General features: G+C 36.6%; 1 protein-coding gene across 1 annotated transcript in view; it reads right to left on the minus strand.

Annotated features, from left to right (window-relative positions):
• Positions 1 to 18446, minus strand: part of LOC128942654 (lipoxygenase homology domain-containing protein 1-like) — a 113108-nt gene extending 94662 nt beyond the window's left edge. The window contains 4 exon segments of the mRNA XM_054285243.1: positions 4656 to 4881; positions 14067 to 14230; positions 18237 to 18290; positions 18293 to 18446. Coding sequence (XP_054141218.1) covers positions 4656 to 4881; positions 14067 to 14230; positions 18237 to 18290; positions 18293 to 18446 — 598 coding nt within the window.
• Positions 18447 to 23240: the final 4794 nt, after the last annotated feature.

A 23240-nucleotide genomic window follows, 5' to 3' on the forward strand; every position in this document is an offset into this window, starting at 1 on the left:
TTAGTGAAGCATTAAGGCTAAAAGAGAACAAATTCTTAATGGCTGATACTGGTTAAGAGGGACTATCTTCCTCAGAAGTGGTGCATATATTAATTTAAAGGACACAAATACAAAAACAATATCAGGTTAGGACATTTCAGTTAGAATTATAGTTCTCACTCTAATCTCCACTAACTGCTCTCTAATCTCCACTAGTAATATTTGGAGAATAGTCTAAAAATATATATATTCTTCATGACATGCAAGAAAATTACCAGCTTTGAAAAACACACTTCCTAATGAATTTTACAATAAAGAAACTTGACTATTTACTTATGTAGTTGGTGCCTCCTGAGTGATAAAACAGGGATAAAAATTTTGTAGAGATAACACTTGTGTTATTACTATTTTCTTTGGTCATCTTTTGCACTATTTCAGTCAGAGGCCACCTTCTGACCTTTCTGTATTTGCCTGCACATTTCTCCAAGTGGAAAAGAATACCAAATCTTCGGAGCTGGAATTTTTCCCACCTCAGTCTCAGTATTTGTCTTTTATCTCGTTTCAGTACAGTTATACCCTTGAATATGTGAACAAGAACAGGACGTGTTTCCCCACTTATATTCATTTGACATTTATGTTCACATAACCATAGCAGTAAGAGAATTCAAAACCTCTTGCATCAGGTACCCCTTTGGAACAAAAGTTCAGCCATATCTGAAGACAACCTGTGTTAGGATCTGTGATAAAGGTCTGCACATGTACAGAGGAACACAGGCAGGGGACAGTCCAGGTAACACCCTCCTCTGGCTTCTCCCAAACCCATCACAAGGACCATCAGCCCATCTTCACAAGCACAGGTGCACAAGGGCAGGTGAGAACCCCTAGAGACTTAGGGAAAGGGAACACTCTGACAACCCCTGCAGGGCTATCCCAGGAGTCTCAGCCTGGGCACAAAACCCACCATGAAGAGATAATTTGGAGTATCTCTCATACTTAAGAGGTTTGATGCCCCAAGGGTGTCAGATGCAATATAGGGCAGAAGAGAAGAAGATTTTGTGATTGCAGTAGACTTACAAGACATTTAGGAGAGGAATTAAAGTCAAGGAAATAGATGGATTTAGGTGACCTGGGGAGGAAGTGGTGTTAGAAAATAGATCACATCTGTTTTCTGTGTGTGTGCATGTGTGGGTAGGGAGTACAAGTACCAACAACTGGACTTGGAGTCCTGCATGGCAGCAACTGTAGAGACTGAAGGGAATAAAACTGCCAGTGAGTAGAGTGGGACCAGGGGTCAGAGCCCATGTCCCTGAGAGCAAGACTGTGGTGGTGTTTGCAGGGGTCCCAAGATAAGGGAAGAGATGAGAATCTTGACTCCATGTTTCAGAAAGCTGCTTTATTATTTTATGATATGTATTATATTGAAAGGAAATGATATATTAAAACTATAATAAAAGAATAGAAGAAAGGATTTCATCAGAAGGCTTGAAAGGAATAGAAAGGAAATGGAATGATAATAAAATCTTGTGACTGACCAGAGAGTCCGAGACAGCTGGACTGTGATTGGCCATTAATTTAAAATAACCACATGAGATCAATCAAAGATGCACTTGTTGCATTCCACAGCAGCAGCAGATAATTATTGTTTACATTTCATTTTTGAGGCCTCTCAGCATCTCAGGAGAAAAAATCCCAGCAAAAGGATTTTTCATAACATATGACCATGACAAAAGACCACATGAGAAGCTGAGTGTTGGAGGGACCAGGTGAGTCCTGCTCAGCTGCCAGAGACACCCTGAGGTGTGGGTATCTGCGGGGTGAAACCTGCTGGGCTGGGCATGAGGGAAATGGCCTGTACCAGAGGCTGGGGCAGGGCTGCAGCCTCAGGGGCTCATATGTCCATTTGCCAGCAACTGGAGAGACTGGGATCCAGGAGCAACTGGGGATTAGACAGAATGTGTGAGCCCAGCTGTTGGATCTACCTTGCATAGAAGAATCACAGAAAAAAACCCCTAAAAACCCAAAAAAACTAATCAGGTTGGAGGAAACCTCCAGGAATCACACAGTACAATAGCATGCTAAATTCAGGGACAACTTCAAAGACAGATCAGGTATTTTCTAGATCCCAGGGCTGGAAAAATAAAAGGGAAGATGTAATAGGAAGAGAAAAAGAAGCCAAGGACCCAGAAGCTTTGGCGATGTGGAAAAAATAAGAAAAGCAGAGATAAAGCCAGACCTGCTTTGGAGGGACAAGAAATCTGAGTTAAGAAAGTAAGTTGAGACTGGTGTGATGGAGAGATTGACAAAGAACTGAAATCAATACTTGGAGTAGGAGACCAGATTAGTGTCAGTTTTTTAAAGTGGTTGAGGAGCAGTGAGAAAAACTAAGAAAGGCTGCCAAGGTGAGAAATCTGAATGGAAAAGAAGCAAGTTCGGAGAGGGAGGTAAAGAAAAGCTAACAGATTCAGGAAATAAATTCAGATCTTAAGAAAAGATGCTAGGGAAAAAAAAAAAAGTCAAGGAGTCAAAAAATTGTTCCAAGGATTTGGGTCCATATTGGTTGCATAGAAGACTTCAGCTGGGGAAAGGGAGAAAAAAAACCAAGGAAAAATTGCCATTTCTTCTGAGAGAGAAGCTGAGCAATGAGGAAAGTGTTTAAGAACAGCAATTACCAGACCCATGCCTTCTGTGCTTAGTTTACATTTGTTTGCTTTGTTTAAAGTTTCTAGCACATGACTTTTATACTTAAGCAAATCTGTTATCACTAGAAGATCACAGATTAAATTGAAAGTACAGAATGCAAACTCCTAAATCATATCAAATCCTCATTAAGTGATTACCAGCATGTAGTTTCTTCTGCTGGAGAAAGTGACTAGATGTGGTTTGCTCAGTGCTTGTAAGCAATTAGCTTTTAAATGGGAAATGAAAATGGATAGTGTTTCATTTTCTTGTTCTTAAGAAAGTAAATAGGAAATCCTTTGGACTCCTTGCTGAGTTTGTATTGATGTTCAATTTAAATGTTCCTAAAATCAATAACTAATTAGTAAAACTTAAATTTTGAAGAAATTTCCAAGTTCTTTTGGAAATGTATCTTTTCTTACACACTTGAAACATATATTTTAATAATTTTCCTGCAAATACAAGGAAATATGCAGTAATACAATGATTAAAGACAATATAAATGGGCTGTTTTAAAGACATTTCTAGCATTTGATAGAAATGATTTGATTTTTCATATATAAATATATATAGAGAGTGTACTGACTAGAATATAGTGCCTTTCTATGAATATGTTTTTCAAACTGCATAATGCAGATTTGAATTATTAATGCTGAATTGATTGTTTGTACAAATTAATTGGCTTCTGCATTGTTTTTCTATTACACCAGTAAATGACATATATGTCACTGTGAGTGGCATATGGTACTGTGGTACATGTCAATGATCATAAAACTTGGCTCATCCTGATCACTCCCACTTTTTGAAATCTCTTATTGAAGTTATTAACTACTCTGAAGAAAAAAAAAAAGAAAAAGCAAAAAAGAGCAAAGTAGAAATGTGAGCTGGTTCATACATGTTTTTCAACGTCTTCTGTCCTCTGCAATAAAACATTCACATATCATATTCTTTATATTTTTTTTCAGAGAACTATATTCTTTTGACTTAAGAGTTTTCACTTCTGTGGTATTTTCTTATGAAATTATTTGATTGTCATTAAATGCATGATGATTTCTTTTATGTTGAATCCCAGACACCTTGCAAAATTCACTGCATCAGCTTGAACCCAATTACAAAATGGTATCACCTGTCTATGTAAGACTTATCACTGTCAGACATTATTGGCCATCAGCTGCATTGTTGTAATTCTATTAATGTCAAGAGAATCTATTTTTAAAAACCACACATAGTGATTATACTGAATCCATATTCTTCTGTAAAGGCCCAGGACTTTTTAAATAATAACTTTATATGATGGGCTGTTTCCCACTTCACTTAAATGGAACAAAATGCATCAAAGCTGTCATAAACTTTGAAGTTCCAAAGTGTCACCCTGCAGCTAAGTGTGAATGGCTGTGGCTCAAACCTGATTTGAAAAACATGTGTGTGATGATTCAGACCATGGATTTCTTGTAAAGTGTGTTTCATGCAGGACAATAAAGGATGATCTCAAACTTGCTAAAAGGAGCTGGATATCACATGACATTACATACCTTGATTTCAGATCATGGATTCAGACGATGATTCAGATCATGGATTTCTTGTAAAGTATGTTTTATGCGGGACAAGAAAGGATGATCAAACTTGCTCAAAGGAGCTGGATATCATATGATATTACATACCTTGATTTCCTGCCAGATGTCTTTCTCTAAAGAGCAGTATTTACCAGTGATGTATGAAATCAAATACTGTATGAAATCAAACACTCTGAGAAATCAAATATTTTATAGGGTAAGATGCCCTGGCCATCAGCTATAATTCTGATTTTGAGAAGGAAAGGAGTGGGGTTAAAGGATCACTTCCCTCTTCTGGAGCTAGAATGTGTCTGGAAGAGATTGTTTCATGGTTACACTGGCTTTTGGGCAGGAGGGCTTTTGTTGCTCTGGAGGAAACACAAAAAACTGTCATATACTCACAGGAAATGGTCAGTGAACACATGAGCTAAAATACTGAGCACGTACATGGCAAAAGCTCCTCTACAGGGTTTCTTATTGCCACTTCTCTCCACGTGTCACCTTCACCCTTGTCTTCGGAAAGCCAGCTCTGTATGGGGAGACAAATCTCTTCAGCAGACACAGGGACTTCTCTTTCAAGCCTGATTTCCTCCAGGTACCAGCTGGGATCATTTCCAGAGTTGTCGTGGCCTATGCGGATTTTATACAGCTGCCCAAGACCTCTGAGATTAATCTGTAAAAAAAAAAAATTTAAAAAAAAGAATCCATATTTTAATAACAAATTACACTGTCATCTTTAGCCATCCTTCTTATACTGGGCATGTAAGCTAAATGTGCAGCTAACATAGCCAAGAGTAATGAGTTTTGTTAGAAAACTAAGCCTTAATATACAATGAATGCCAGAGACAGAGTGAAAATGTGTGGAGTAGTCTGCAAGTGTAATTTTATTGACTTCAGCAGTGCATTATTTAAAGTGAGTAAAGGGCTCAGAGAATCCAGTCTGTTTCTAGACCTCTTCAAGGAATCCATTTTCTAGTATTACAATGTAAATCTCTCTTGCTAGACAAATCCTTTAACAAGCAGAACTAAGTTCAGTCATTGCGACACCAAATCATACAAGTCCATACAGTTACCATCAACAGGGCCCTATTATCTATTCCTACCGCTTATGAGTCTGCTACTTTTCTCATTGACTCCTTTTTATTTGTGCTCTGGTGCCAGAGTTAACTGTTTCTGTAAGTGCTGATGCTACACTGCAGCAAATTTAAACAATAAAGCATGGCTATGTCTCATTGAATACTGCAGCCTTGAAATAAGAGCTGCTGTGTTTTGGGTTGCAGAAGTATTTTGGGCAATTCTGATGGCAGGAATCAAAGCACAAAAGCAGGGTTAACCACTTTCAACCTTTTTTTTTTTTTTTTTTTTTTATCAGTGTTGTGCTTGAAAGTTCATGGTAATTGGGAAAAAAAATCACCAAGTAAAAAAGAACAAAAAAGAGCTGTTTCCTTTACTATTATAGCAATTTTGTACTATTTCACATCAAAACAAAAAGGAAAAAAGGAAACAAACCTCCCTGAGGCAAGCCTGGTGCAACTAAGTCTCACAGGCTGAGGGCATGACATGTATGCTAGTACTAAAAAGTCTGAATAGAGTCATACTTATGACCATTATAGTAGGTTTTGCTATATTAAAACAGTATGTTAAAGGAAGATGTGCCAGAAGATACATTTATAGCATTAATGCAATAAAACTATGTACCTCAAAGATGTACCCTTAATAGTCACAGTGAAATTACAACAGATTAAAAAAGCACTCTGACACTAGCCAAAAAATGTAGCCAGGACATGGGCTAAGTTGCCCTAACAAATGCCACCCAGCTGCAAAACAGAGACCTCTGCAGTAGGCAAGGGACTGCTAAGGTTACCTTGAAAATAAATATAAAATTATATTAGAACTCTCAATCTTTATTGCAAACTGAGTAGAGTATGGTATTGGTGGACAACAAGGTAGTGCTCTCCTGAGATCCAGGCACTGGCTGCTATTTGTGGTGCAGAAGTGTTAAAGGGAAATTTTCTGAATAAAACACTGATACCTTGTGATCTTATGTCCATGATTAAATTCTGGCTTAACCCCTGTTGAAAGAGAAGCATCACAGCCATCACAGATTATGGTATACAATGATCATTACCATGATTCTTGGTCAGGACCAGGAAACTCTATTAAAGAGCCCCTTTCAATTTCTGAAGCAGCTAATCAGTCATTTGGCTATGAAGCAAACTAAAACATTGATAAAGCAAATCTTGCATCTCTATTATAAATATATATATGAGTTATAGTATGCATTATAGGAGTTGTATCAAAAGTGAAGCTCAAACTTTTAAAATTATAGTGAATTATATATATTGATTTATTATGCTGAAGTGGATTTTTTTGTTGTTGTTCCAGGAGGAGGTCTAAGATGTGAGGTATGTTTCTAGGTGAATTCCCATGCAAAGACCATGAACACGTCCTTCTGTCCTTCTCCTCCTGCTGTGCTCCAGCAGATCCATTTCCTTCTTGTGCTGAGGCCCTAGAGCTGGATGTAGTGCTCCAGGTGGGGTCCCACAAGAGCAGAATAGAGGGACAGAATCACCTCCCTCACCCTGCCAGCTGCATAGTAGATGATTTTTGGCAGACCACTGATGCAACCAGAGAAAATATCACCAAAAAAAGCATATGTAGGGGAAATGACCAAAAAAAAGGTGGGGAGAAAGGACAGAAAAAGAAAAAAAATAGCAATTTGAAAAAAGAGAGGGAAGTTATGAAGACCATTCATCACCATATCAGCATGCCGGGGCTTCCTGCTACTGGATAAGCAAGAGAGCAATCCATCAAACCTAATCAAATGAAGTTTCAAGGTAGAGAACAGAAAGTTCCGACCGGACCTTTAGGTTTCTCCAGGAGATGTATCCAGTTGCAACTAGTTCAATTAGATTTGTTGAATTCCTGTTCAGCATCTCGAAATATGTATGTCCTTGTGTCTTTTTATACTTCCTAGCCCTCCCTAATATTCACACTCTAAAAGCAGTTAAGACATAATCAAAGTAAGAAAGTTATGACCACATGCTAAAGGGGAATTTGCCCAAAGTTTCAAGTCAAATACATTTGCTTGCTTTCAGCTAAAGGGAGAAACAGCATCCAGCACACTTGACTTACAAAATAAAAAGTTTTTGTATGGTAAACTATGCTGGACTTACAGGTAATGGCATATTTCTGAGCCTGAAAAGTCTCAAAAATCAAAACACAGAACACTGCCCATTTGATAACAGGCTTAGCAATATGCTTATAATTTTTGCATAATATTATTTTTCTGAATAATTGTTTATTAGTGACCTTGGGGGAAAAAAGTCATGTTTATTCTTAGGTGGAAATTAGGCAATGGCAGAGGGGAAATCAATTGTATATGATGTTCTGGAAGATATATAATACAATTAGAAATTTACTTTCTGTACCAATTGCATATTTGGTGCTTGGAACAATTCATCTTGATGTCAGCTCAGATACCACATTGCTTTCTCAGTGGTATTGACTTGCTAACATGTTATTTTTTGTCAATTGGAATCCCATCAAATGTATGTCAGAATTTGCTCTTGCAGTGAAATGCAGAGGAAAATATTCTCATAACACAGCAGAGCTAACAATATTCTTTTGACAACATAAACAGTGTCTTGAGCTTGCTTCTTCCTTCTCTGTGTTGAATAAATTGCCTTGAACTTCTGCATGACTTGAACACAACCTGACATTTAGAAATCTACTTTCACAGCCAGAATGTTCTGTAAAAAGTTGTAGGACAAAGTTGACTTTGTCGCCCTTGTTAACAATGTGCTTACAAAAACTGCAGTCTAGCTGCTCAATGATGTTCCAGCACTAAAACTGCAAAAGTAGCATTCCTTTTTATATGGAAACAGCCATTCTGATAGGCCTGCAATAAATGTCCAAAGGGGAAAGGATGAGTTCCAGGACTAAAGCATCGCTCTGAAAATCAGGCAGCTATTTTATTCCTGGATTTGCTTTAGGCTTTCTGAGAAATTACAAAATTCACAAACCCATTTTGCTCCACTTTCTCAACTATACAAGGACAACATTTACATGTCTTTTACAGGGACATAGCAAATCTCTCTTCATAAATTTTGAGATTCTCAGAAAAAGGCACAACTCTGAAATTCTATACTTTTTTTCTAAAATGTTAAGTTCATTTTGTGTTAGTTGCTATTTCTCTAAAATTCAATTGAGATGTCAAAAATTATGAATTGTAATGGTGTAATAGTTAGGACATTGAGTGAAATTCAAATTCCATTATGACGTTGGTTACATCAGCCACCTATAGAACATAAAATCTAAACAGCAGGGGTGACAAACAAGGACATGGAAACACAGATTGAGGTAAAGGGATCTAGACACCACAAACATCAGGTATGGTGATCTTCTTAGGGATGTTAGAGAAATCTTCTACAAATACTAGCCTCTTCCCAGGGAAAGATTTTGCAAAACACCTGAGTCATCATCTACAGTTAACTTGTTGGTTGATTGTGGAACTCCTGCTGCATTAACCAGTTTAAGTCCTGTAATAAATTCTAAAGGGGACAGGCCTCATACAGACTTTGCTTATGTGACAGACTGCCAGCACCTAATAGGTTTAAAAGTATCATTGTGACTACAATGACAGTGGTCATTCTATTGTCTTTGTAACATTTTTCTTCACTGTTACAGGCAATAATATCAATGCATCATATTTCATGGCACAAGTACCAGTACAAATTATTGAAAGAACTGTCCACCACTTTCAAAAAGGGTCATGTTTTCACACATAGCATCTTTGATTTAGTCATATTCTAAATTTTTGCAAGCAGTTAAACTAGACTAACCTGCTAAACAATACACCTATATACTTTGCTCATTGCTACTATTTATAGGACAAAGTAATCTTCTTACCATAGGCAATGGGAACATTTTCATTAATTCATGTGTTAGACAACTTGGTCTTACTTTTTGAAATTGAAGCTTAACAAAGCTCATCTTTTACCATTTGTCTCTAAGCATAATTGAAATCCAGGTTTATCAGCAAGAAGTTCTACCTAAAGAGGATGCAAGGACTAAATTTTAATTCCATTTCTAAATGAGTTATGCAAATACACTTTTTGGTCCCTAGCATACCTGTGATATTTTGAATGGAGTAGGTATGACCTATCTTCATGTACTTAAGATGTTTAACTAAGTGAAAAGTGAAGTTCCTTGTATGAACAAGAAAAGATTCAGTGGAAGGATACTTCAATAAGAGGATGGAAAACATATCTGTGATTACTCATTTTCTCTTTTATTTACTAGAATAAGCAAAATAATATCACTGCTTTCCTGTTGTGCAGAGAGTATCCTGCAGTCTCTTTGAGATAAACTCAGGCTAGCATGAAAATCATTTGGATAAATCAACACTTCAGAGGCAGCTGCACCAAAATCCTAATGTCTAACACACCCACCAGAGAATGTGCTTGACAGACAGTTATTAATTTCATGTAAGGCCACTTCATTAACAGAATTTCAGAGAAGTCATGTACAGCAGTTGGATTCCCAAAAGAAAGAAAAATCATTGATTGCATTAGTTTAACTTCTACAGCATCAGAATCTAATAGAGAAATCTTTGGAAGTAGATGATATTTTTTAATTGTGAACATGCAGCTAATAACTGTTGCCAAAAATGCAATGACTATTATGCCAGTACAGTACAAAGGGTCCACCCATGCTGATTGCTTTTTCCAGACGTCTGAATTCAACCACTTTGTTAATTGTGCCCAGAAAACTTGGCACAGTTACACACTAACTCAAAAAATAGAATATGTCACAGGTGCTCACACAGAAATTTAACAGTGCCATGAAAAAAGGTGGATATAGACAAATAAGGAATAGGATTAAAGGCCACACAAAGATCAGCATTATTTTTTCCTACTTCATACTTGCTTTGGTCATAAAAATACATTGCTTAAACAAATACTGCTGATTGCACAGTGACTGTTAAAATGCTTTCTTTTCCAGTGCACTCAAGCTCTGGAAGAACTTAATTTTTACTGTGGGTTAATCAAATTATGCCAACAGCAAGTACAAATATTCATATATTTATGTATATACACACACTTGGTACTGCAGTACATACTGCCTAATTACTGAACAAGTAACACCACATTCCCCACTCCCAATTCTTAAAGATGAGATGAGCTGTGTTTTTCTCCAAGATTTTTTGTGAGCTCTTTACAATCCTGCGTTGTTTCTTGGAACAAGCTAAATTTTTTTTTAATGCACAGCCTGTAGCTGATGAATATAATTTTACATACTTCTCCCCTTTAACTCAGTAAGGGATGAGGTCCATCTTGTTATCCTGTGCATTTCACAGACAGTGACAGTTTCAAGTGGAGTAACAGCCATGGGTATGAAAGTTTTATGCTGCCTTAAGCAGATCTTACTAAAGCCTGGGCTTCTCTAAGTTTCATGCAACTGTTTCTGGACCTAAATGGTCGTTATGGAAAGCAGAGACAGTTGGAAAATAGCAAGACACAAGCAGTGTCCAGCTTTCAGGCATTGTCAGTCCCATGGTTAAGAGTGTAGATAGCTACATCAGTGCTTATGTTCTCTCTTGCAATCTTCCCACTCTGGAAGGATTCTAACTGAGCTCATTTCAGCCTCTTTTATTTGAACATCATGAGCAAAAGCATGAAAATGGATTTGTTTCAACCTATTTTTGCAACATTTAGTTTTCTTCTCACTGCTTCTCATTTTACTTTGGAGATCTCAGTTTTGACTGAAGAAAGAATGACTATGGATCCAGAGTACAGGAACAAACGACTCACAGTGAAACACAACAGATTCTTAGAGTCTGTAGGGCTGATTCTAAAGAAAGGACTTTTAATTATTCATGTGTAGGTTATTTTAAATGACTGATAATTTTATTTAAACAGGAGGAAACCAAAATGAAAATTAACAGATCAAGTTCTAAATGTAGCACGTTCTTGAGATGCAGTACAGCATGAAGGCATATCTGATGAACACAACTCTTAACAAAAAAAGTAAAGTGGAAGGAAAATGTCTGTATTTAACACTTTAACAGTCTCATCATAGGAGCACTATTTATTAAGTTTTATGGTATTAAGTATCTCTTCAAGTATTATATAAGCCCTGCTTTTCATCTCCCTATATTACTTTCTGGTATTTGCCCTAGACCATAGAGTGTATAAAGGATTGTTTATGTGGATGAACAAACTCTAAATCATGTAAATGGATGTGGCACCAGCTTTAAAAGTTAGAAAAATGAGCTCATGCAGCAAAAATCACACCAGGGCTGGATTTCCGTTTCCAATGCTCCTAAAATATCATGCATACTTTATGTTCTGTACTTGCAAACATGGAACAGTTACCTTCCTTACAAAGACAGCCACCAACCCCAAAATATAATCTAAGGTTAAACTGAAGATTTTGAAGATTTCTTAGGAAAAATTCCAGCACTTCTAGTAGTTTAATTTAGTGAGTTTTGGGGTTTTTTTAATTGACAATGTGTTGAGATTCTTAAGACCAACACCACCCTAAAGAGATGGAAGAGATGATTATGAAGCAAATTCACAAAGCAAATAATGGAAAACGTCTTGTTAGGGAAATGCTAGGTGCTGCCACTGTCACTAAGGTAAGCAATATTTTGAAAGCAGATCTACTGAACCAGGAAGTGTTTTTACTGACTTCATTATTACTAGAAAAGCAGAACTTGTACCCGAAGGTATGGAATTATTATTATGCATGGAAGTAATAAAAATTGAGAGATTGCAGCTGGTTTTTACAGAAGATAATAGGCTTACAGTCTTATGCTTAGTTCTCTTTGACACAGAAGGGAATATTTGGCATGACCAAACATTAAAAGAATATTTTTAAAAGAATTCCTTTATCAAACTGTGTGTACAGTCATAAGAGATAATTCGGCATGTTTCAAAGAATGATGATGCAGAATACTGGGCTCCAGAGAATACAATTTACAATACAATTAAAGCTCCAGTGTCTTGAGCAACCCAGTGTTCTGCCAAAATCAGTATTTTTGAAATACTGAGAAATACTCAGGGACTGTGATGACACCAGAGGAAGATGCAGGAAACAGATCAGAGTTGTGATGAAAGCTGTAACTTATAGTAGATTGATCTTCCTCTACTGGAGAAGGAATGACTCCCAACAGAAAAATGATGCCCTAAAAACTCTGCCTGAATAGTAACAGAAGCTGAAATCCACAGCCCAGAAGTATTTTCTTTGAACACACAGGGACAATTCAGAGCAGAAAAGGAAATCCATCAGATTTAATTCTGTTTTTTCCCTGCTCCCATATTGTTTATCCTTGACATACCCATCTGGTGGGAAAAATTGCTAAGCCACAAGAGAAAAGGCTGTGCAGAGTACATATGACTGTCTTGAGGAAAGCTAGAACCCAGGACTCCAGTCAGAAACAAGAATAGTCCCCATCACACAACTGTAAATTACCTTCAATGAATTCCATGTACTGCCATCATATGGAAATCTCTGAGGGTAATAGCCTTGTTATATTATACCTGCATTACAGTGGACTTTGGCCAGTCTTTAATTTCATTTACACAAACCTTAATCAGAGATAGCTCAGGTTAATGAAGTTACACTTGCTTTATAAAGCAATAGAAGCAACACTAAAATTAAGTTCTAGAATGAAATCTCAGGAGGGTATAAAGGAGCACCAGCTGATTTACTCAAGTTTTATTAACTTTCTTTTTCCATTATTTTTAACTTTACTGAATATTCATTGTATACTTTTAGGTATCCAACTTACTAAACAGTTAACCGGGTTTTCTATCAGACTACTATTCTTGGTTTTTTCTTAAGACAAGCCAGTGCAGTTTGGTCTCATTCTCTTTTTGTGGGCCATTTCTTTGTGATTTCTTATGGTTGTAAGTGTGCCTACAAGGATTTTGAAACTGTATGATATTTCGATTGTTTTTGTGAGGCATGACTGTGTTTTATTTGTTTCCATTATATTATGCTGATCTCTTCCAGCACCCTTCATCAGTAAACTCTTCCTTTTTAAAAACTATGCTAGAAAGTTTCTGTCTGGTTGATTTTAGTATCAAAAGATGCTTTCTGTCCCATCTGTCACTGATTCCCCATCATGTGCTTATTATGCATAAATTATTTAAACTAAGTGACATATCACAGAGTTAACTACTGCAACAGTTGCAGTCCTGACCAAGGAACTGCATGAAGTAGAGAAAATGGCAGGAATTACAGGATCTTGCAGAAGTCCTGAGAAATGTCATCGTTCTGAAGCACATCTCAGAGACCTTTTTGTCAGCAGAGAGAAATATCTCCATTTGCTTGGAGGAACAGGACAACACTAGTTTAAATCACATGAGTAAACTTGGTCTGTGTGATTTACCTCTAGTTTCTCACCACCCTTCTCCCCCTTTCCTTCTTACTTTCTCCAATGAAAAGTTCACACAAGAGTGGGCTTCAGTGGAAGTCTGAGGAAGTTTGTGGAAGAATTTACAGTGGACCCTTCCAAAGATGGATATGCAACACAAATCATAACCAAGACTACCTTACTACATAAATGCAAAGTTCTTTTACTTCTTCAAACATCTACTCTAATCTAGTACATCAAGAAGATGCAAGTATGAAGCAGATTCTGAGACACATGTCTGCCCCCTGCAGTTGTGAACACATTTCCTGATTCAAAACTCAGAGCCATAAAAGTCAGCTGCTCCCTCAGAAATACTTAATCATCCTTACATATTTCTTTGAGTCTTTTTTATTACCTCTATTATCTAGTTTTGAGAAAAGCTACTTTGCATTTGTTTTGAATTCTCCAGTGTTTATATAACAGCCATACTGTACCTTAAATGTATCTTTACTGTTGGGATTAAACAGCTGCTGTTTCCCAGATCCCAAAATAATTGGACCAGAAGCTTTGTTTTCTCCATAAGCATAAAGGAATACTGTTGCTGTTGTGCCAGCTGCTTCAAAATTCCCAGTGACTACTGTTATCTTCCAGTCTCCTTCTGTAAAGTAAAAAAAAAAAAAAAATTAAATGCTTTTAAAAATGCTACTTATACAAAGCAGTTTACTTGAAAGATGTAAAAGAAAGCATAGTTTGGCCCAAGCACTGTGACTACACTGCACCTAAAAGGTAATGATGTCAGGAGAGGCAGCAGAGGATTGGCCAAGTACTACATCATTCCAACTCATCTTAAGCAAGTTATGGACCAAGGATGGAGGAGGTTTACAGTGCACAAAAGCCAGAAATATGAACACAGAGCTAAGTGAGACTTCTAGTGATAACCTTGAGGGTCAACACAGAAGCAGACCACCATCCAGAATTTGGATTATGACAACAGTATAACCAAGAAATGCAACAGGAAAAATGCCGAAGCATCCCGATTAGGAACAATTTCTTCTCATTTTAGGGTGATGTGATACATCAACAGAATTCCATTTGCCTGGATGGGGGCATGATACTGAAATCAGCATAAAAAAAAAAGGTTTTGTAGAAAAGTCTGAACTAGATTAGGACTCATTAGAAAATCATTTTATATAAAGCTCCCTGACACTAAAATATCATCTCTGCTCCCATAAAATGTACACGTTATTTAAATATTCAAAAGAAGCTTAATATAATTCTTATTTTAAAAAAGAAAAATTCATAATTGTAAAATGCATTTCTACATCTGAAAAGCTTCTCCACCCCTCATTGATTGCAGCTTTTGTCTGTGTGAAACAAGTTCCACACAACGACTTAAATTCATTCTGTTCAAGGCAAACAATAACTGAAATACCAGCCCCCAGTCATCTTATAAATAAATGCCATAGCATACACTGCAGTTTTCTTAGTAGAAAGCTGTCTGGTAATGCCTGCATGATTTAAATCTGTAGTCTGACAGAGGTATTTATCTTGGGCCAGCCTCATTATCACTCAGCAATTTGCCCCACAAAAATTGAACTGGAGCAGGAAGTTTGATTTCCTGTTTTCCAAGTCTTTAGAGGTCTGGCTGATGTCTGGTTTGGGAAGGTGATAGAATTTTAAATACACATAAATACACAGCTGGGAATTCAGAAAGCAGCAACAGCTCGTTTGTTCTGTCCAATGAAACCTGGCCCACAGACTGAGGGAAGGAATTGTCCCCTGTACTCTGCTCTGATGAGACCCCACCTGCAGTACTCCATCCAGCTCTGGGTTCCCCAACAAAATAAGGATGTGGACCTGTTGAAACAGGCGCAGAGAAGGGCCATGAAAATAGTTAGGGGCTGGAGATCCTCTCCTGTCACAAAAGGTTGTTGGTCAGCTTGGAGCAGTGAAGGTTCCAGGCAGGTAGACCTTATTGACAGCCTTTCAATATATCAAGGGACTTAAAAGAAAATCAAAGAATTTTTACAAGGACCTGTAGTGATAAGTCAAGGGGGAATGGTTTTAAAGTGAAATAGGGTAGATTTAGAAAAGACATGAAGAATATATATTTTTTAAATAAGGATTGTAAGACACTGGAACAGGTTGCCCAAAGAAGTTGTGGATGTCCCATCTCTGAAAGTGTTTGAAGCCAGGTTGGATGGGGCTTTGGGAAACCTGGTCTAGTGGAAGATGTCCCTATCCATGTCAGGGGCTGTACTAGTTATCTTTAAAGACTTCTTCCAACTCAAATTATTCTACAATTCCATAAAGGAAGCGAAGCATCCAATTTTCACTAAGAATTGTCAGACTCCAGCTTGTAAGAAACTATTTTGTGCCTTTGAAAATCCTCATCTTCACAGCTTTCTCTATAGACTCACTTTCTTGATAAAGAAAAAAAAAAAAAAAAAAACATAGCACCAGAAAACAAAAGGACAAACACCAATTAGAGGAGTGAAAAGCCTCTATACACTGATGGTGGAAACAAAGAGCATTAGGCAAGGGCTCGCTATCCCATAGAAAAAGAGCTTGTTTGCGAAAAATTCAGCCTTTTCCGTTTTCAAACAATGTTAATTTCTTAAAGACAAAGTTCCTTTGAACCATTTGACTGGAAAATAAGGACAATTCCATTTACACAGGTTTATGAAGAGTGGTGCAGACAAGGGGTAAAATATGACCCACTACTCCTCCCAAAGTGTCAAACATCATTCAGAAACGAATACTCACTTTAAAGGAGATAAAATGTATTTCCTTTGACATGTTCAGTGATTAATTGTGCCTCAAATGGTTGTGATGGCCCTTTCTATTGTATTATTCTCACAAAGTCTGTCTTTTGTTAAGCAAGGGGGTTCTGAAATGATGCAGTTGTTACTATTGAGGCTGTGCTTTCTAGCTAATTCAGCTCCAACCTCCCAAGTTTAGTATCTATAAACTATTTTGCACACAACTACCCCTCTGAAGGTAAAGTATGGGATCAAACTTCCCCAAAAACACAATTTAAAAGAGTTTTGGTTTGAACTTCTCTATGCTGACTTTGAGGCTTGTTCCTTTTTTTCTGGAAGTAGAAAGGACTTGTGTTGGAAAGACCATGGTGGTATAGGAAAAGAGTCCTTAAATTTCTAATCTCTCTGATGCCAGAAGTCCTCATTGCAGTGCATTGCATGCTTCCAAATAGAAAAGGGAAACAGTATTACAAAAGTTTTACAAAAACATAATTCTTGTTGGCATAAGAAGCTGGATTGTTCTGATGAGGTAGAGTACCAATAGCTCCTTAATGACTGAAGAGGAGCACACTTTGAGGGGAAAAGAATACAGATAAAGGTGTTATGACATCACTTTAATTCAGCATATGTAGAGGAAAGGTACAACCTATCACCTGGGGTTCTGGTGACAGCAGAAAGTTGTAACTTGCCACAGATGAATGTCTAGACGTGTATTTTGGTTTGGGGATTTTTTTCAATTTTCTATATTATTAGAAACAGGAAAATACACTAGAAAGTTCTACTTCCTATGAAAATTGTGGTGTTTTCAAGAAGCAATACAGGAAGAAAATGCAACGTATTTAAAAGCTCATGGGGAAAAAAAGGTAAATGAACAAACTCTCAGATCAACCACTAAGCCAGGAATTGGAGCAGCCCATCTAGGTATAGGATACAGAATTTCACGTCTCTTTCCCACTGATCCATGTTTTACCTAGTGTCCCAAACAGAAGGGTATTTGTTTCACACACTTTTGGCTGCCTTGCTCTGATTGAGACTTTTGCACAGCTTAGATGACACAGACCCAGCTGTAGGTGCAGAATTTGAATTATGGAAGGGAAGATCTCTCAGGACAGGCCATGCAAAAGTGAGGTGTGTGGAACAGATAAAGCACAAAGAGTGATGACCAAAGAGCAAATTACTGCCTGCTGGAAAAAGCACAGAAAGCAGGAAGGACAAAAATACTTGTGACTCAAAAGAAAGTCTATAACAGGGTAGGATTTTAATGTATTTTTTAAAATAACTGGGCAAAAATTTTATCATTACCACTTGCCATAGGAGCAAGGTTTAGGACAAGATATTTGAGTCTTCATGGATATTTTGATTGATATAACAAATTTTGAATAAACATTTTCCAACTTTCTCACAACTCTTCTAGATCATTGTTCATCCTATAGCATAGCTGTGAAATTCCAATGTGTTATTAAGAAATTAAATTTAATCTGCTCTGGTTGCCAGGACAGAGATGTCAGCCTAAACAAATATGAAATCACAAGTAAAACAGTAAATGAAAAACTATTGTTCAGAAAAAAACCAAATTTTGTCTAAGAGAAAAAATCATGTTTTAAAATGTTAACTATAAAAAAACTGAAATTAAGACAGATCACCAGTAAGTACTAGAAGAACAGGAATTTTTCAAAGAAGCAGAAGGAAAAATAACTTTATGGAAAGAAAAATGACAGAATAAAGTATAAGCAAAGTTATTTATTAAATTAAAATGTGAAGTTCAGAGTTTACTGAAATGTTCAAATAGTGTGCTATAATTAATGTTTTAAAATAAATACAAATGGCAACAAATGTGTAAAGCAATTAGTTCTGAAACACAAACACTCTTCATTAAAACCAGAAAACAAGAACAGTATTTACCACTTGCTTCTTGCATTTTCAGCTGCTGATTTTTTTTAAAGTCTGCAAAAAAAATCCATTAAAAAAGGACCTTTCCTTTAATACTACAGAAAAGGTTTGAAAGAAGAGATCAAAAAGACATTCAGTTTTTCCAGCCAATACAAGAAGACTCTTTCTCATTTGTTCCCTCATTACTTTCTCATTATCACCTAAACCAATTATATAAATCATATTCTCTCAGAAATATAGCAAGCTGCAAAATCAGTTAACTCTGATATTTACAGTGTAAAATCTGTCCAGATTTTTTCAGAGGAAAAGGAATTACTAATTATTGTTCTTACTTCCATAAGGTAACAATAAATATTACCTTGAGGGTACAGCTCAATTTCTGAATGGATTATACCTTGAGACATAAATGGAAGCCACCTAAGAATAAGAAAGAAAATAAGAAAGCAGGTTGGAATCAATTTTTATTTACATTACCATATAAGAATGGCCCATATCCAATTTTCATACTGTGTACACCTAACAGCAAAGGGTCTCTACTCCTAAAATTTTAGTATTGCAGTAGAAATTATTTGACTCAACAAAGAAACTTCTTTTGTGCAAAAGTAAGGGCTATGTAGGTAAAAAATAGACTTGTATCAGATTAAGAGACTCATATGGCAATACTTTACTTGTGTCTATAGCTAAACAGAATATAGCACAGAACATTTTTTTTCAGTACTATGGATTGAGAGGTAAGTATCGTTTGTATGTATCTATTGCAGTATTTCTTAAAACTACAGTTCAGTGTTAAAACAAAGATGGAACCAAGCACTTCTCTTTCTTATTCCTCCTATAAATTGAGGACAGGTAAATGAGTCTCAAAAAAGGACAAATCAAAGAAAACATTCTTAAAGTATCCTAGTCATGTTACCCTAGGCTATGTATAATTTTGAAAACTTTTCCTTGAGAACATGGATTGCCAACAGCTTTTATTTCATCTTGCTTGGTAAAAAATCAGCTCTTTTTTACCAGAAAAGGAATGCAGCAATCTTCTGGGCTGTAGTTTTTTATTTTCTCTGTCCACTTCCATGGACTCTCCAGGAATGGCCTAAATCACTCAGTCTCCTATGAAGTCTATTGGGATTCCAGTACAAACTGGACAAAAAAAGTCAGTAGCAACTTAATGAAGTTTCCAATTTTTTTGTCTTGAAAACAGTACTTGGCCAATTCATCTAAGAGCTACTCCTTAAGAAATAAATTTTCTCTTACTAAACTACTTATTTCTATTACTTCTGCTAAAAACTGATGGCACAGATATGTTCTGAAACCCCAGATGCTAAAAGGTATCAGTAACTAGTAAATAGTGTATAATTGAAATCGAGCAGAAGGTGTTAGATGTTCAGAAACTAATATCAGGTTTTGAGACAGATAAAATGCTTATGTTCCTTTGGTTAAATGAGAACAAAGACAGAACCATTTCATGTCCTGGATCAGAAAATAGCTCTGTAAAATAAAACAAATGTGAGACTGAAGATTACTGAATTAGATTTATGAAGAGCAAAAGCCTTCTCCCTCCTTGAACAGAGCACAAGTACATTTTGGCAAACATGGAAGTTACACCTGATCCCTACCACTGTCTTGTTTTAATCCCTTTTCAGTGGAAGGGTTTCCTTCTACAGAAGTTAGACATTAAAAAAGAAACACTTGTTCCTTTTTAACACTCTCTACCACAGAATAATAAACATCTGGTGTTAATTATCACAGAATTAACACAGCAAAGCGTCCTGCCATTTATCATTCCTAAGCCATATTGCTCACTAGAAATAGCTATGACACAAAGAAAATTTCACCTACATTTTTTTAGAAAGGTAGCAACTCCAGCTAGCAACAACAGCTGGTCTGCATCCAAATCTGCTCAGAGAAATCCTCAGTCTTATACTACTATTTATAAGCATCTTACCAGTTGAAGAAAAATCTCAGATTTAGAGAGTTAACCAAGGTGAGAAAACGTCTTTATTCCTGTTTTGGAGGATGTGACGCCAAGAATTCCAAGAAATTGTTCAAGGTTATGTAACATATTCATTTAAATCCAGACAAAATAACTAGGCAACGTGCATTTATTAAATATTATTAATTAAATGTTATTTATTCTGGTGCCTTGTCACATAGGCATATTGTTCCTCTTCACTTTCTTTATTTCACTCGAGTCATGCATTTTCCCATGAGAGAAACTGTAAACTGGAAACTCCAAAATTGGGATTACCATATTTTTCTAAAAATGCAAAATGAAGTATTTATCAATTGACTTTTAAGGTGCTCATTTAATAACTTAAATGGAACATCTACAAAATAATTCCAGGCATCGTATTTGTCTCTCTGGCCATGCTGTAAAGAGAGTGAATGCTAGTCTTGGATGGAAAACCTTGTTTCTTTCCCATTTAGAAATACACTTAATTGAGAACATTTCAGGTGCTTTATCTTTCCTTCCTGAAAGGTAAAATCACACTTACATCACTGACCCTGTAAGATAAGGCTGTACTCTTAATTCTAGTAACACAGACTCAATATAAGTGTTTAACCTTTGCTACAGATCATACAGAACATTAATTCAAGCAATCTGTTCTGCAATAACACATTTTGTGGATTTTATGAAACTGTGAAATAATCAAAAAATGTCTTTGCCTGAAAAACTCACATTTAGTACATCAATTGACACAATACTGGTAGCAATCCATATTGATGAATATTTAAACATATTGCTGTAAAAACTACCTTTCACAATTGAAAACATATTCTGAGTTGCTCCCAGCTTCTCTGACGACGACTTTATCACAGTACCAGTGCTGGGACTGGGTGCTGGCCTCGCAGCGCAACAGCACCTTCTGCAGCTTCCCGAGGGATACAGCCTCCACTGCAAATCCACTGACCTGGGAGACACAGGAGACAGCACTCTGCAGTTTGCCACCAGTGAGGCACTCCAACAGCTGAAGTGTGCTAAAAGCCTGATCAATTCCCACAATGTACAAAAATTTCAGCTTGTTTTAATGACAGCTCGACCGTATTCAAAGAGTTTGGATCTGAAGAGTTAAATGTCCTTTTGATGAGGTGTCACAGTAAATAAGAAAGCACAGCCAAAACTAGGATGCAGTAATAATCCCTCAAAATATTGGGCTTTTACAGCCATCATCCAAAATGCTGAACACAATTCTCTAGTGTTGTTTCAATGCCTTGGCATTTACATTACTCTTCTCTAGGTAAGAAACACTTAAAGCTGTTATTTCCTTTGTTGATATTACTTTAAATCAGACCTTCTCATAATTTTCTCCTTTTGGCTTCACCTCCTCTTCTTACATTTTATTCTACTGAAATAAACTGAAATCTGACATGCCATTTTCCCCTTGTTATTCATTTAGGCTTGTGCTTATAGTTGGAAAAGATTGTTTTCATAGAAGCATGAAGCTGATCAGGTTCGGGTTGATAATTTTCTGTCCCAGGAAAAAGCACACAGCTTTCTGTCTCTAAATATAATGGTCCAGATCATTCTTCTCAGTACAAAGAAAATAAAGGAAAGAAATGCACTGGAAAATTAATATCTGTAAAGTTCTCAGTACTCAGCAAATGGCAGAATTGAGACTGCCTGTGCAAGATTACTTATCCCTTGTGTATAGATAATATATGATCACAAGCTAGTCTCTGTGAAAGATTCCTGCCTCAAAGTGTGCTCAGGAGGACAACAGATTTTTCAGTATCTCCTTTTGTCTTCATTATCTTTATGTCTCTATGCATTATTTACTGCAACCACCCAAAGAGCTTAGTGAAACAGAAACTGATTTCCCCAGTGACTTCACCTTTGCACTTCTCCCATAGCACCCTGGTTTTCTGCAACTGCTTAATCTCTTTTTTAAAAGCCCATCTGCATATTTTTTTCAATTTATCTACATAGTTAAAGCTCAGAGTTTGCTGCCAAAAGCTGTCAAAAATGCAGAGTGGTGTGGGTGCTCAACTGAGAAACAGAGGGGTTAATTTACTGAAATATTTAGCATTTCAAAGAGCTTACTAGGTGTGCAGAGCAGAATTCTATTTGAACTCAGTTACAGCTATGGTTGTTCAGAGAAGTTAAACTGGTTATGCAGCAGTACATAAGCATGAAAAATGTGGTCACTCAGGAAGGTTTTGTTTTAAGCAATTTGCCCAATATAATGCAGAATATCTGTGGCAGGGATGAAATCAAGTTGTTCAAGTCAGCATTCTACTATCTCTGCCAAAAAGGATATATCCCAGTCCCTGCTCTGCTGCTCCAAACAATCCCCTGTCTTATTCACCCATTTCCATAACAAAGTGCCCTTTGAACCAGTCCCCTCAGCCCCTGTGTAAATAATAGGCTGAATTGACTATCAATCTGGCTTGAATAATGCCCCCCAGAAAATTCCACTTAAATTCTGCATTTTAATTTGAATGGAACTTTGTCTCTCATACATTACTAACAACATAAAATATCTATTTTAAAATAGTATACATACATTTAAAGTTTCCCAGTGGGTAATGGCTATTTTTAGCACTTTAGGTACTGCTTTTCATTTGGTAATTAAGTGTTCCACTAGCAGCTTGATACCACTGGTTACACATACAAGTGTTAATCCTCAATAGACCACAAAGGAAGAAACAGGCTCAATAGAAGGTCACAAGAAGGCTAGTGACAGAGTTAACATTAAATTCAGTAGTTGCTGAAATTTAACCATACTGCAGAAAATCAGGATGATGTATATTTTACCTTTGGAAGAGCTAGGAGGTAATAAATTGAAAGAAAAATTACTTTAAGTTGGTCCTGTATTAATCACAATACTTTACTATTATACATTAAAGGAAATACATAACAAATAGATCTACTCAGATCTGAAATCATGGGACAATTTCTGTACACTCCTTTGGAACCATCTGTAACTCATCATATTTTGAAAGGATATGTTTTAAATTCATAGGCAGCTCTTCTCAGCATCTCAGGGTGAGGCCCTTAAAAATTTTTTCTTTCCCTTTTCC

Source organism: Melozone crissalis, unplaced genomic scaffold (assembly GCF_028551555.1).
Source record: "Melozone crissalis strain CALT ecotype California unplaced genomic scaffold, PUWL_Pcris_2 ptg000042l_1, whole genome shotgun sequence".
Taxonomy (NCBI): Eukaryota; Metazoa; Chordata; class Aves; order Passeriformes; family Passerellidae; genus Melozone; species Melozone crissalis.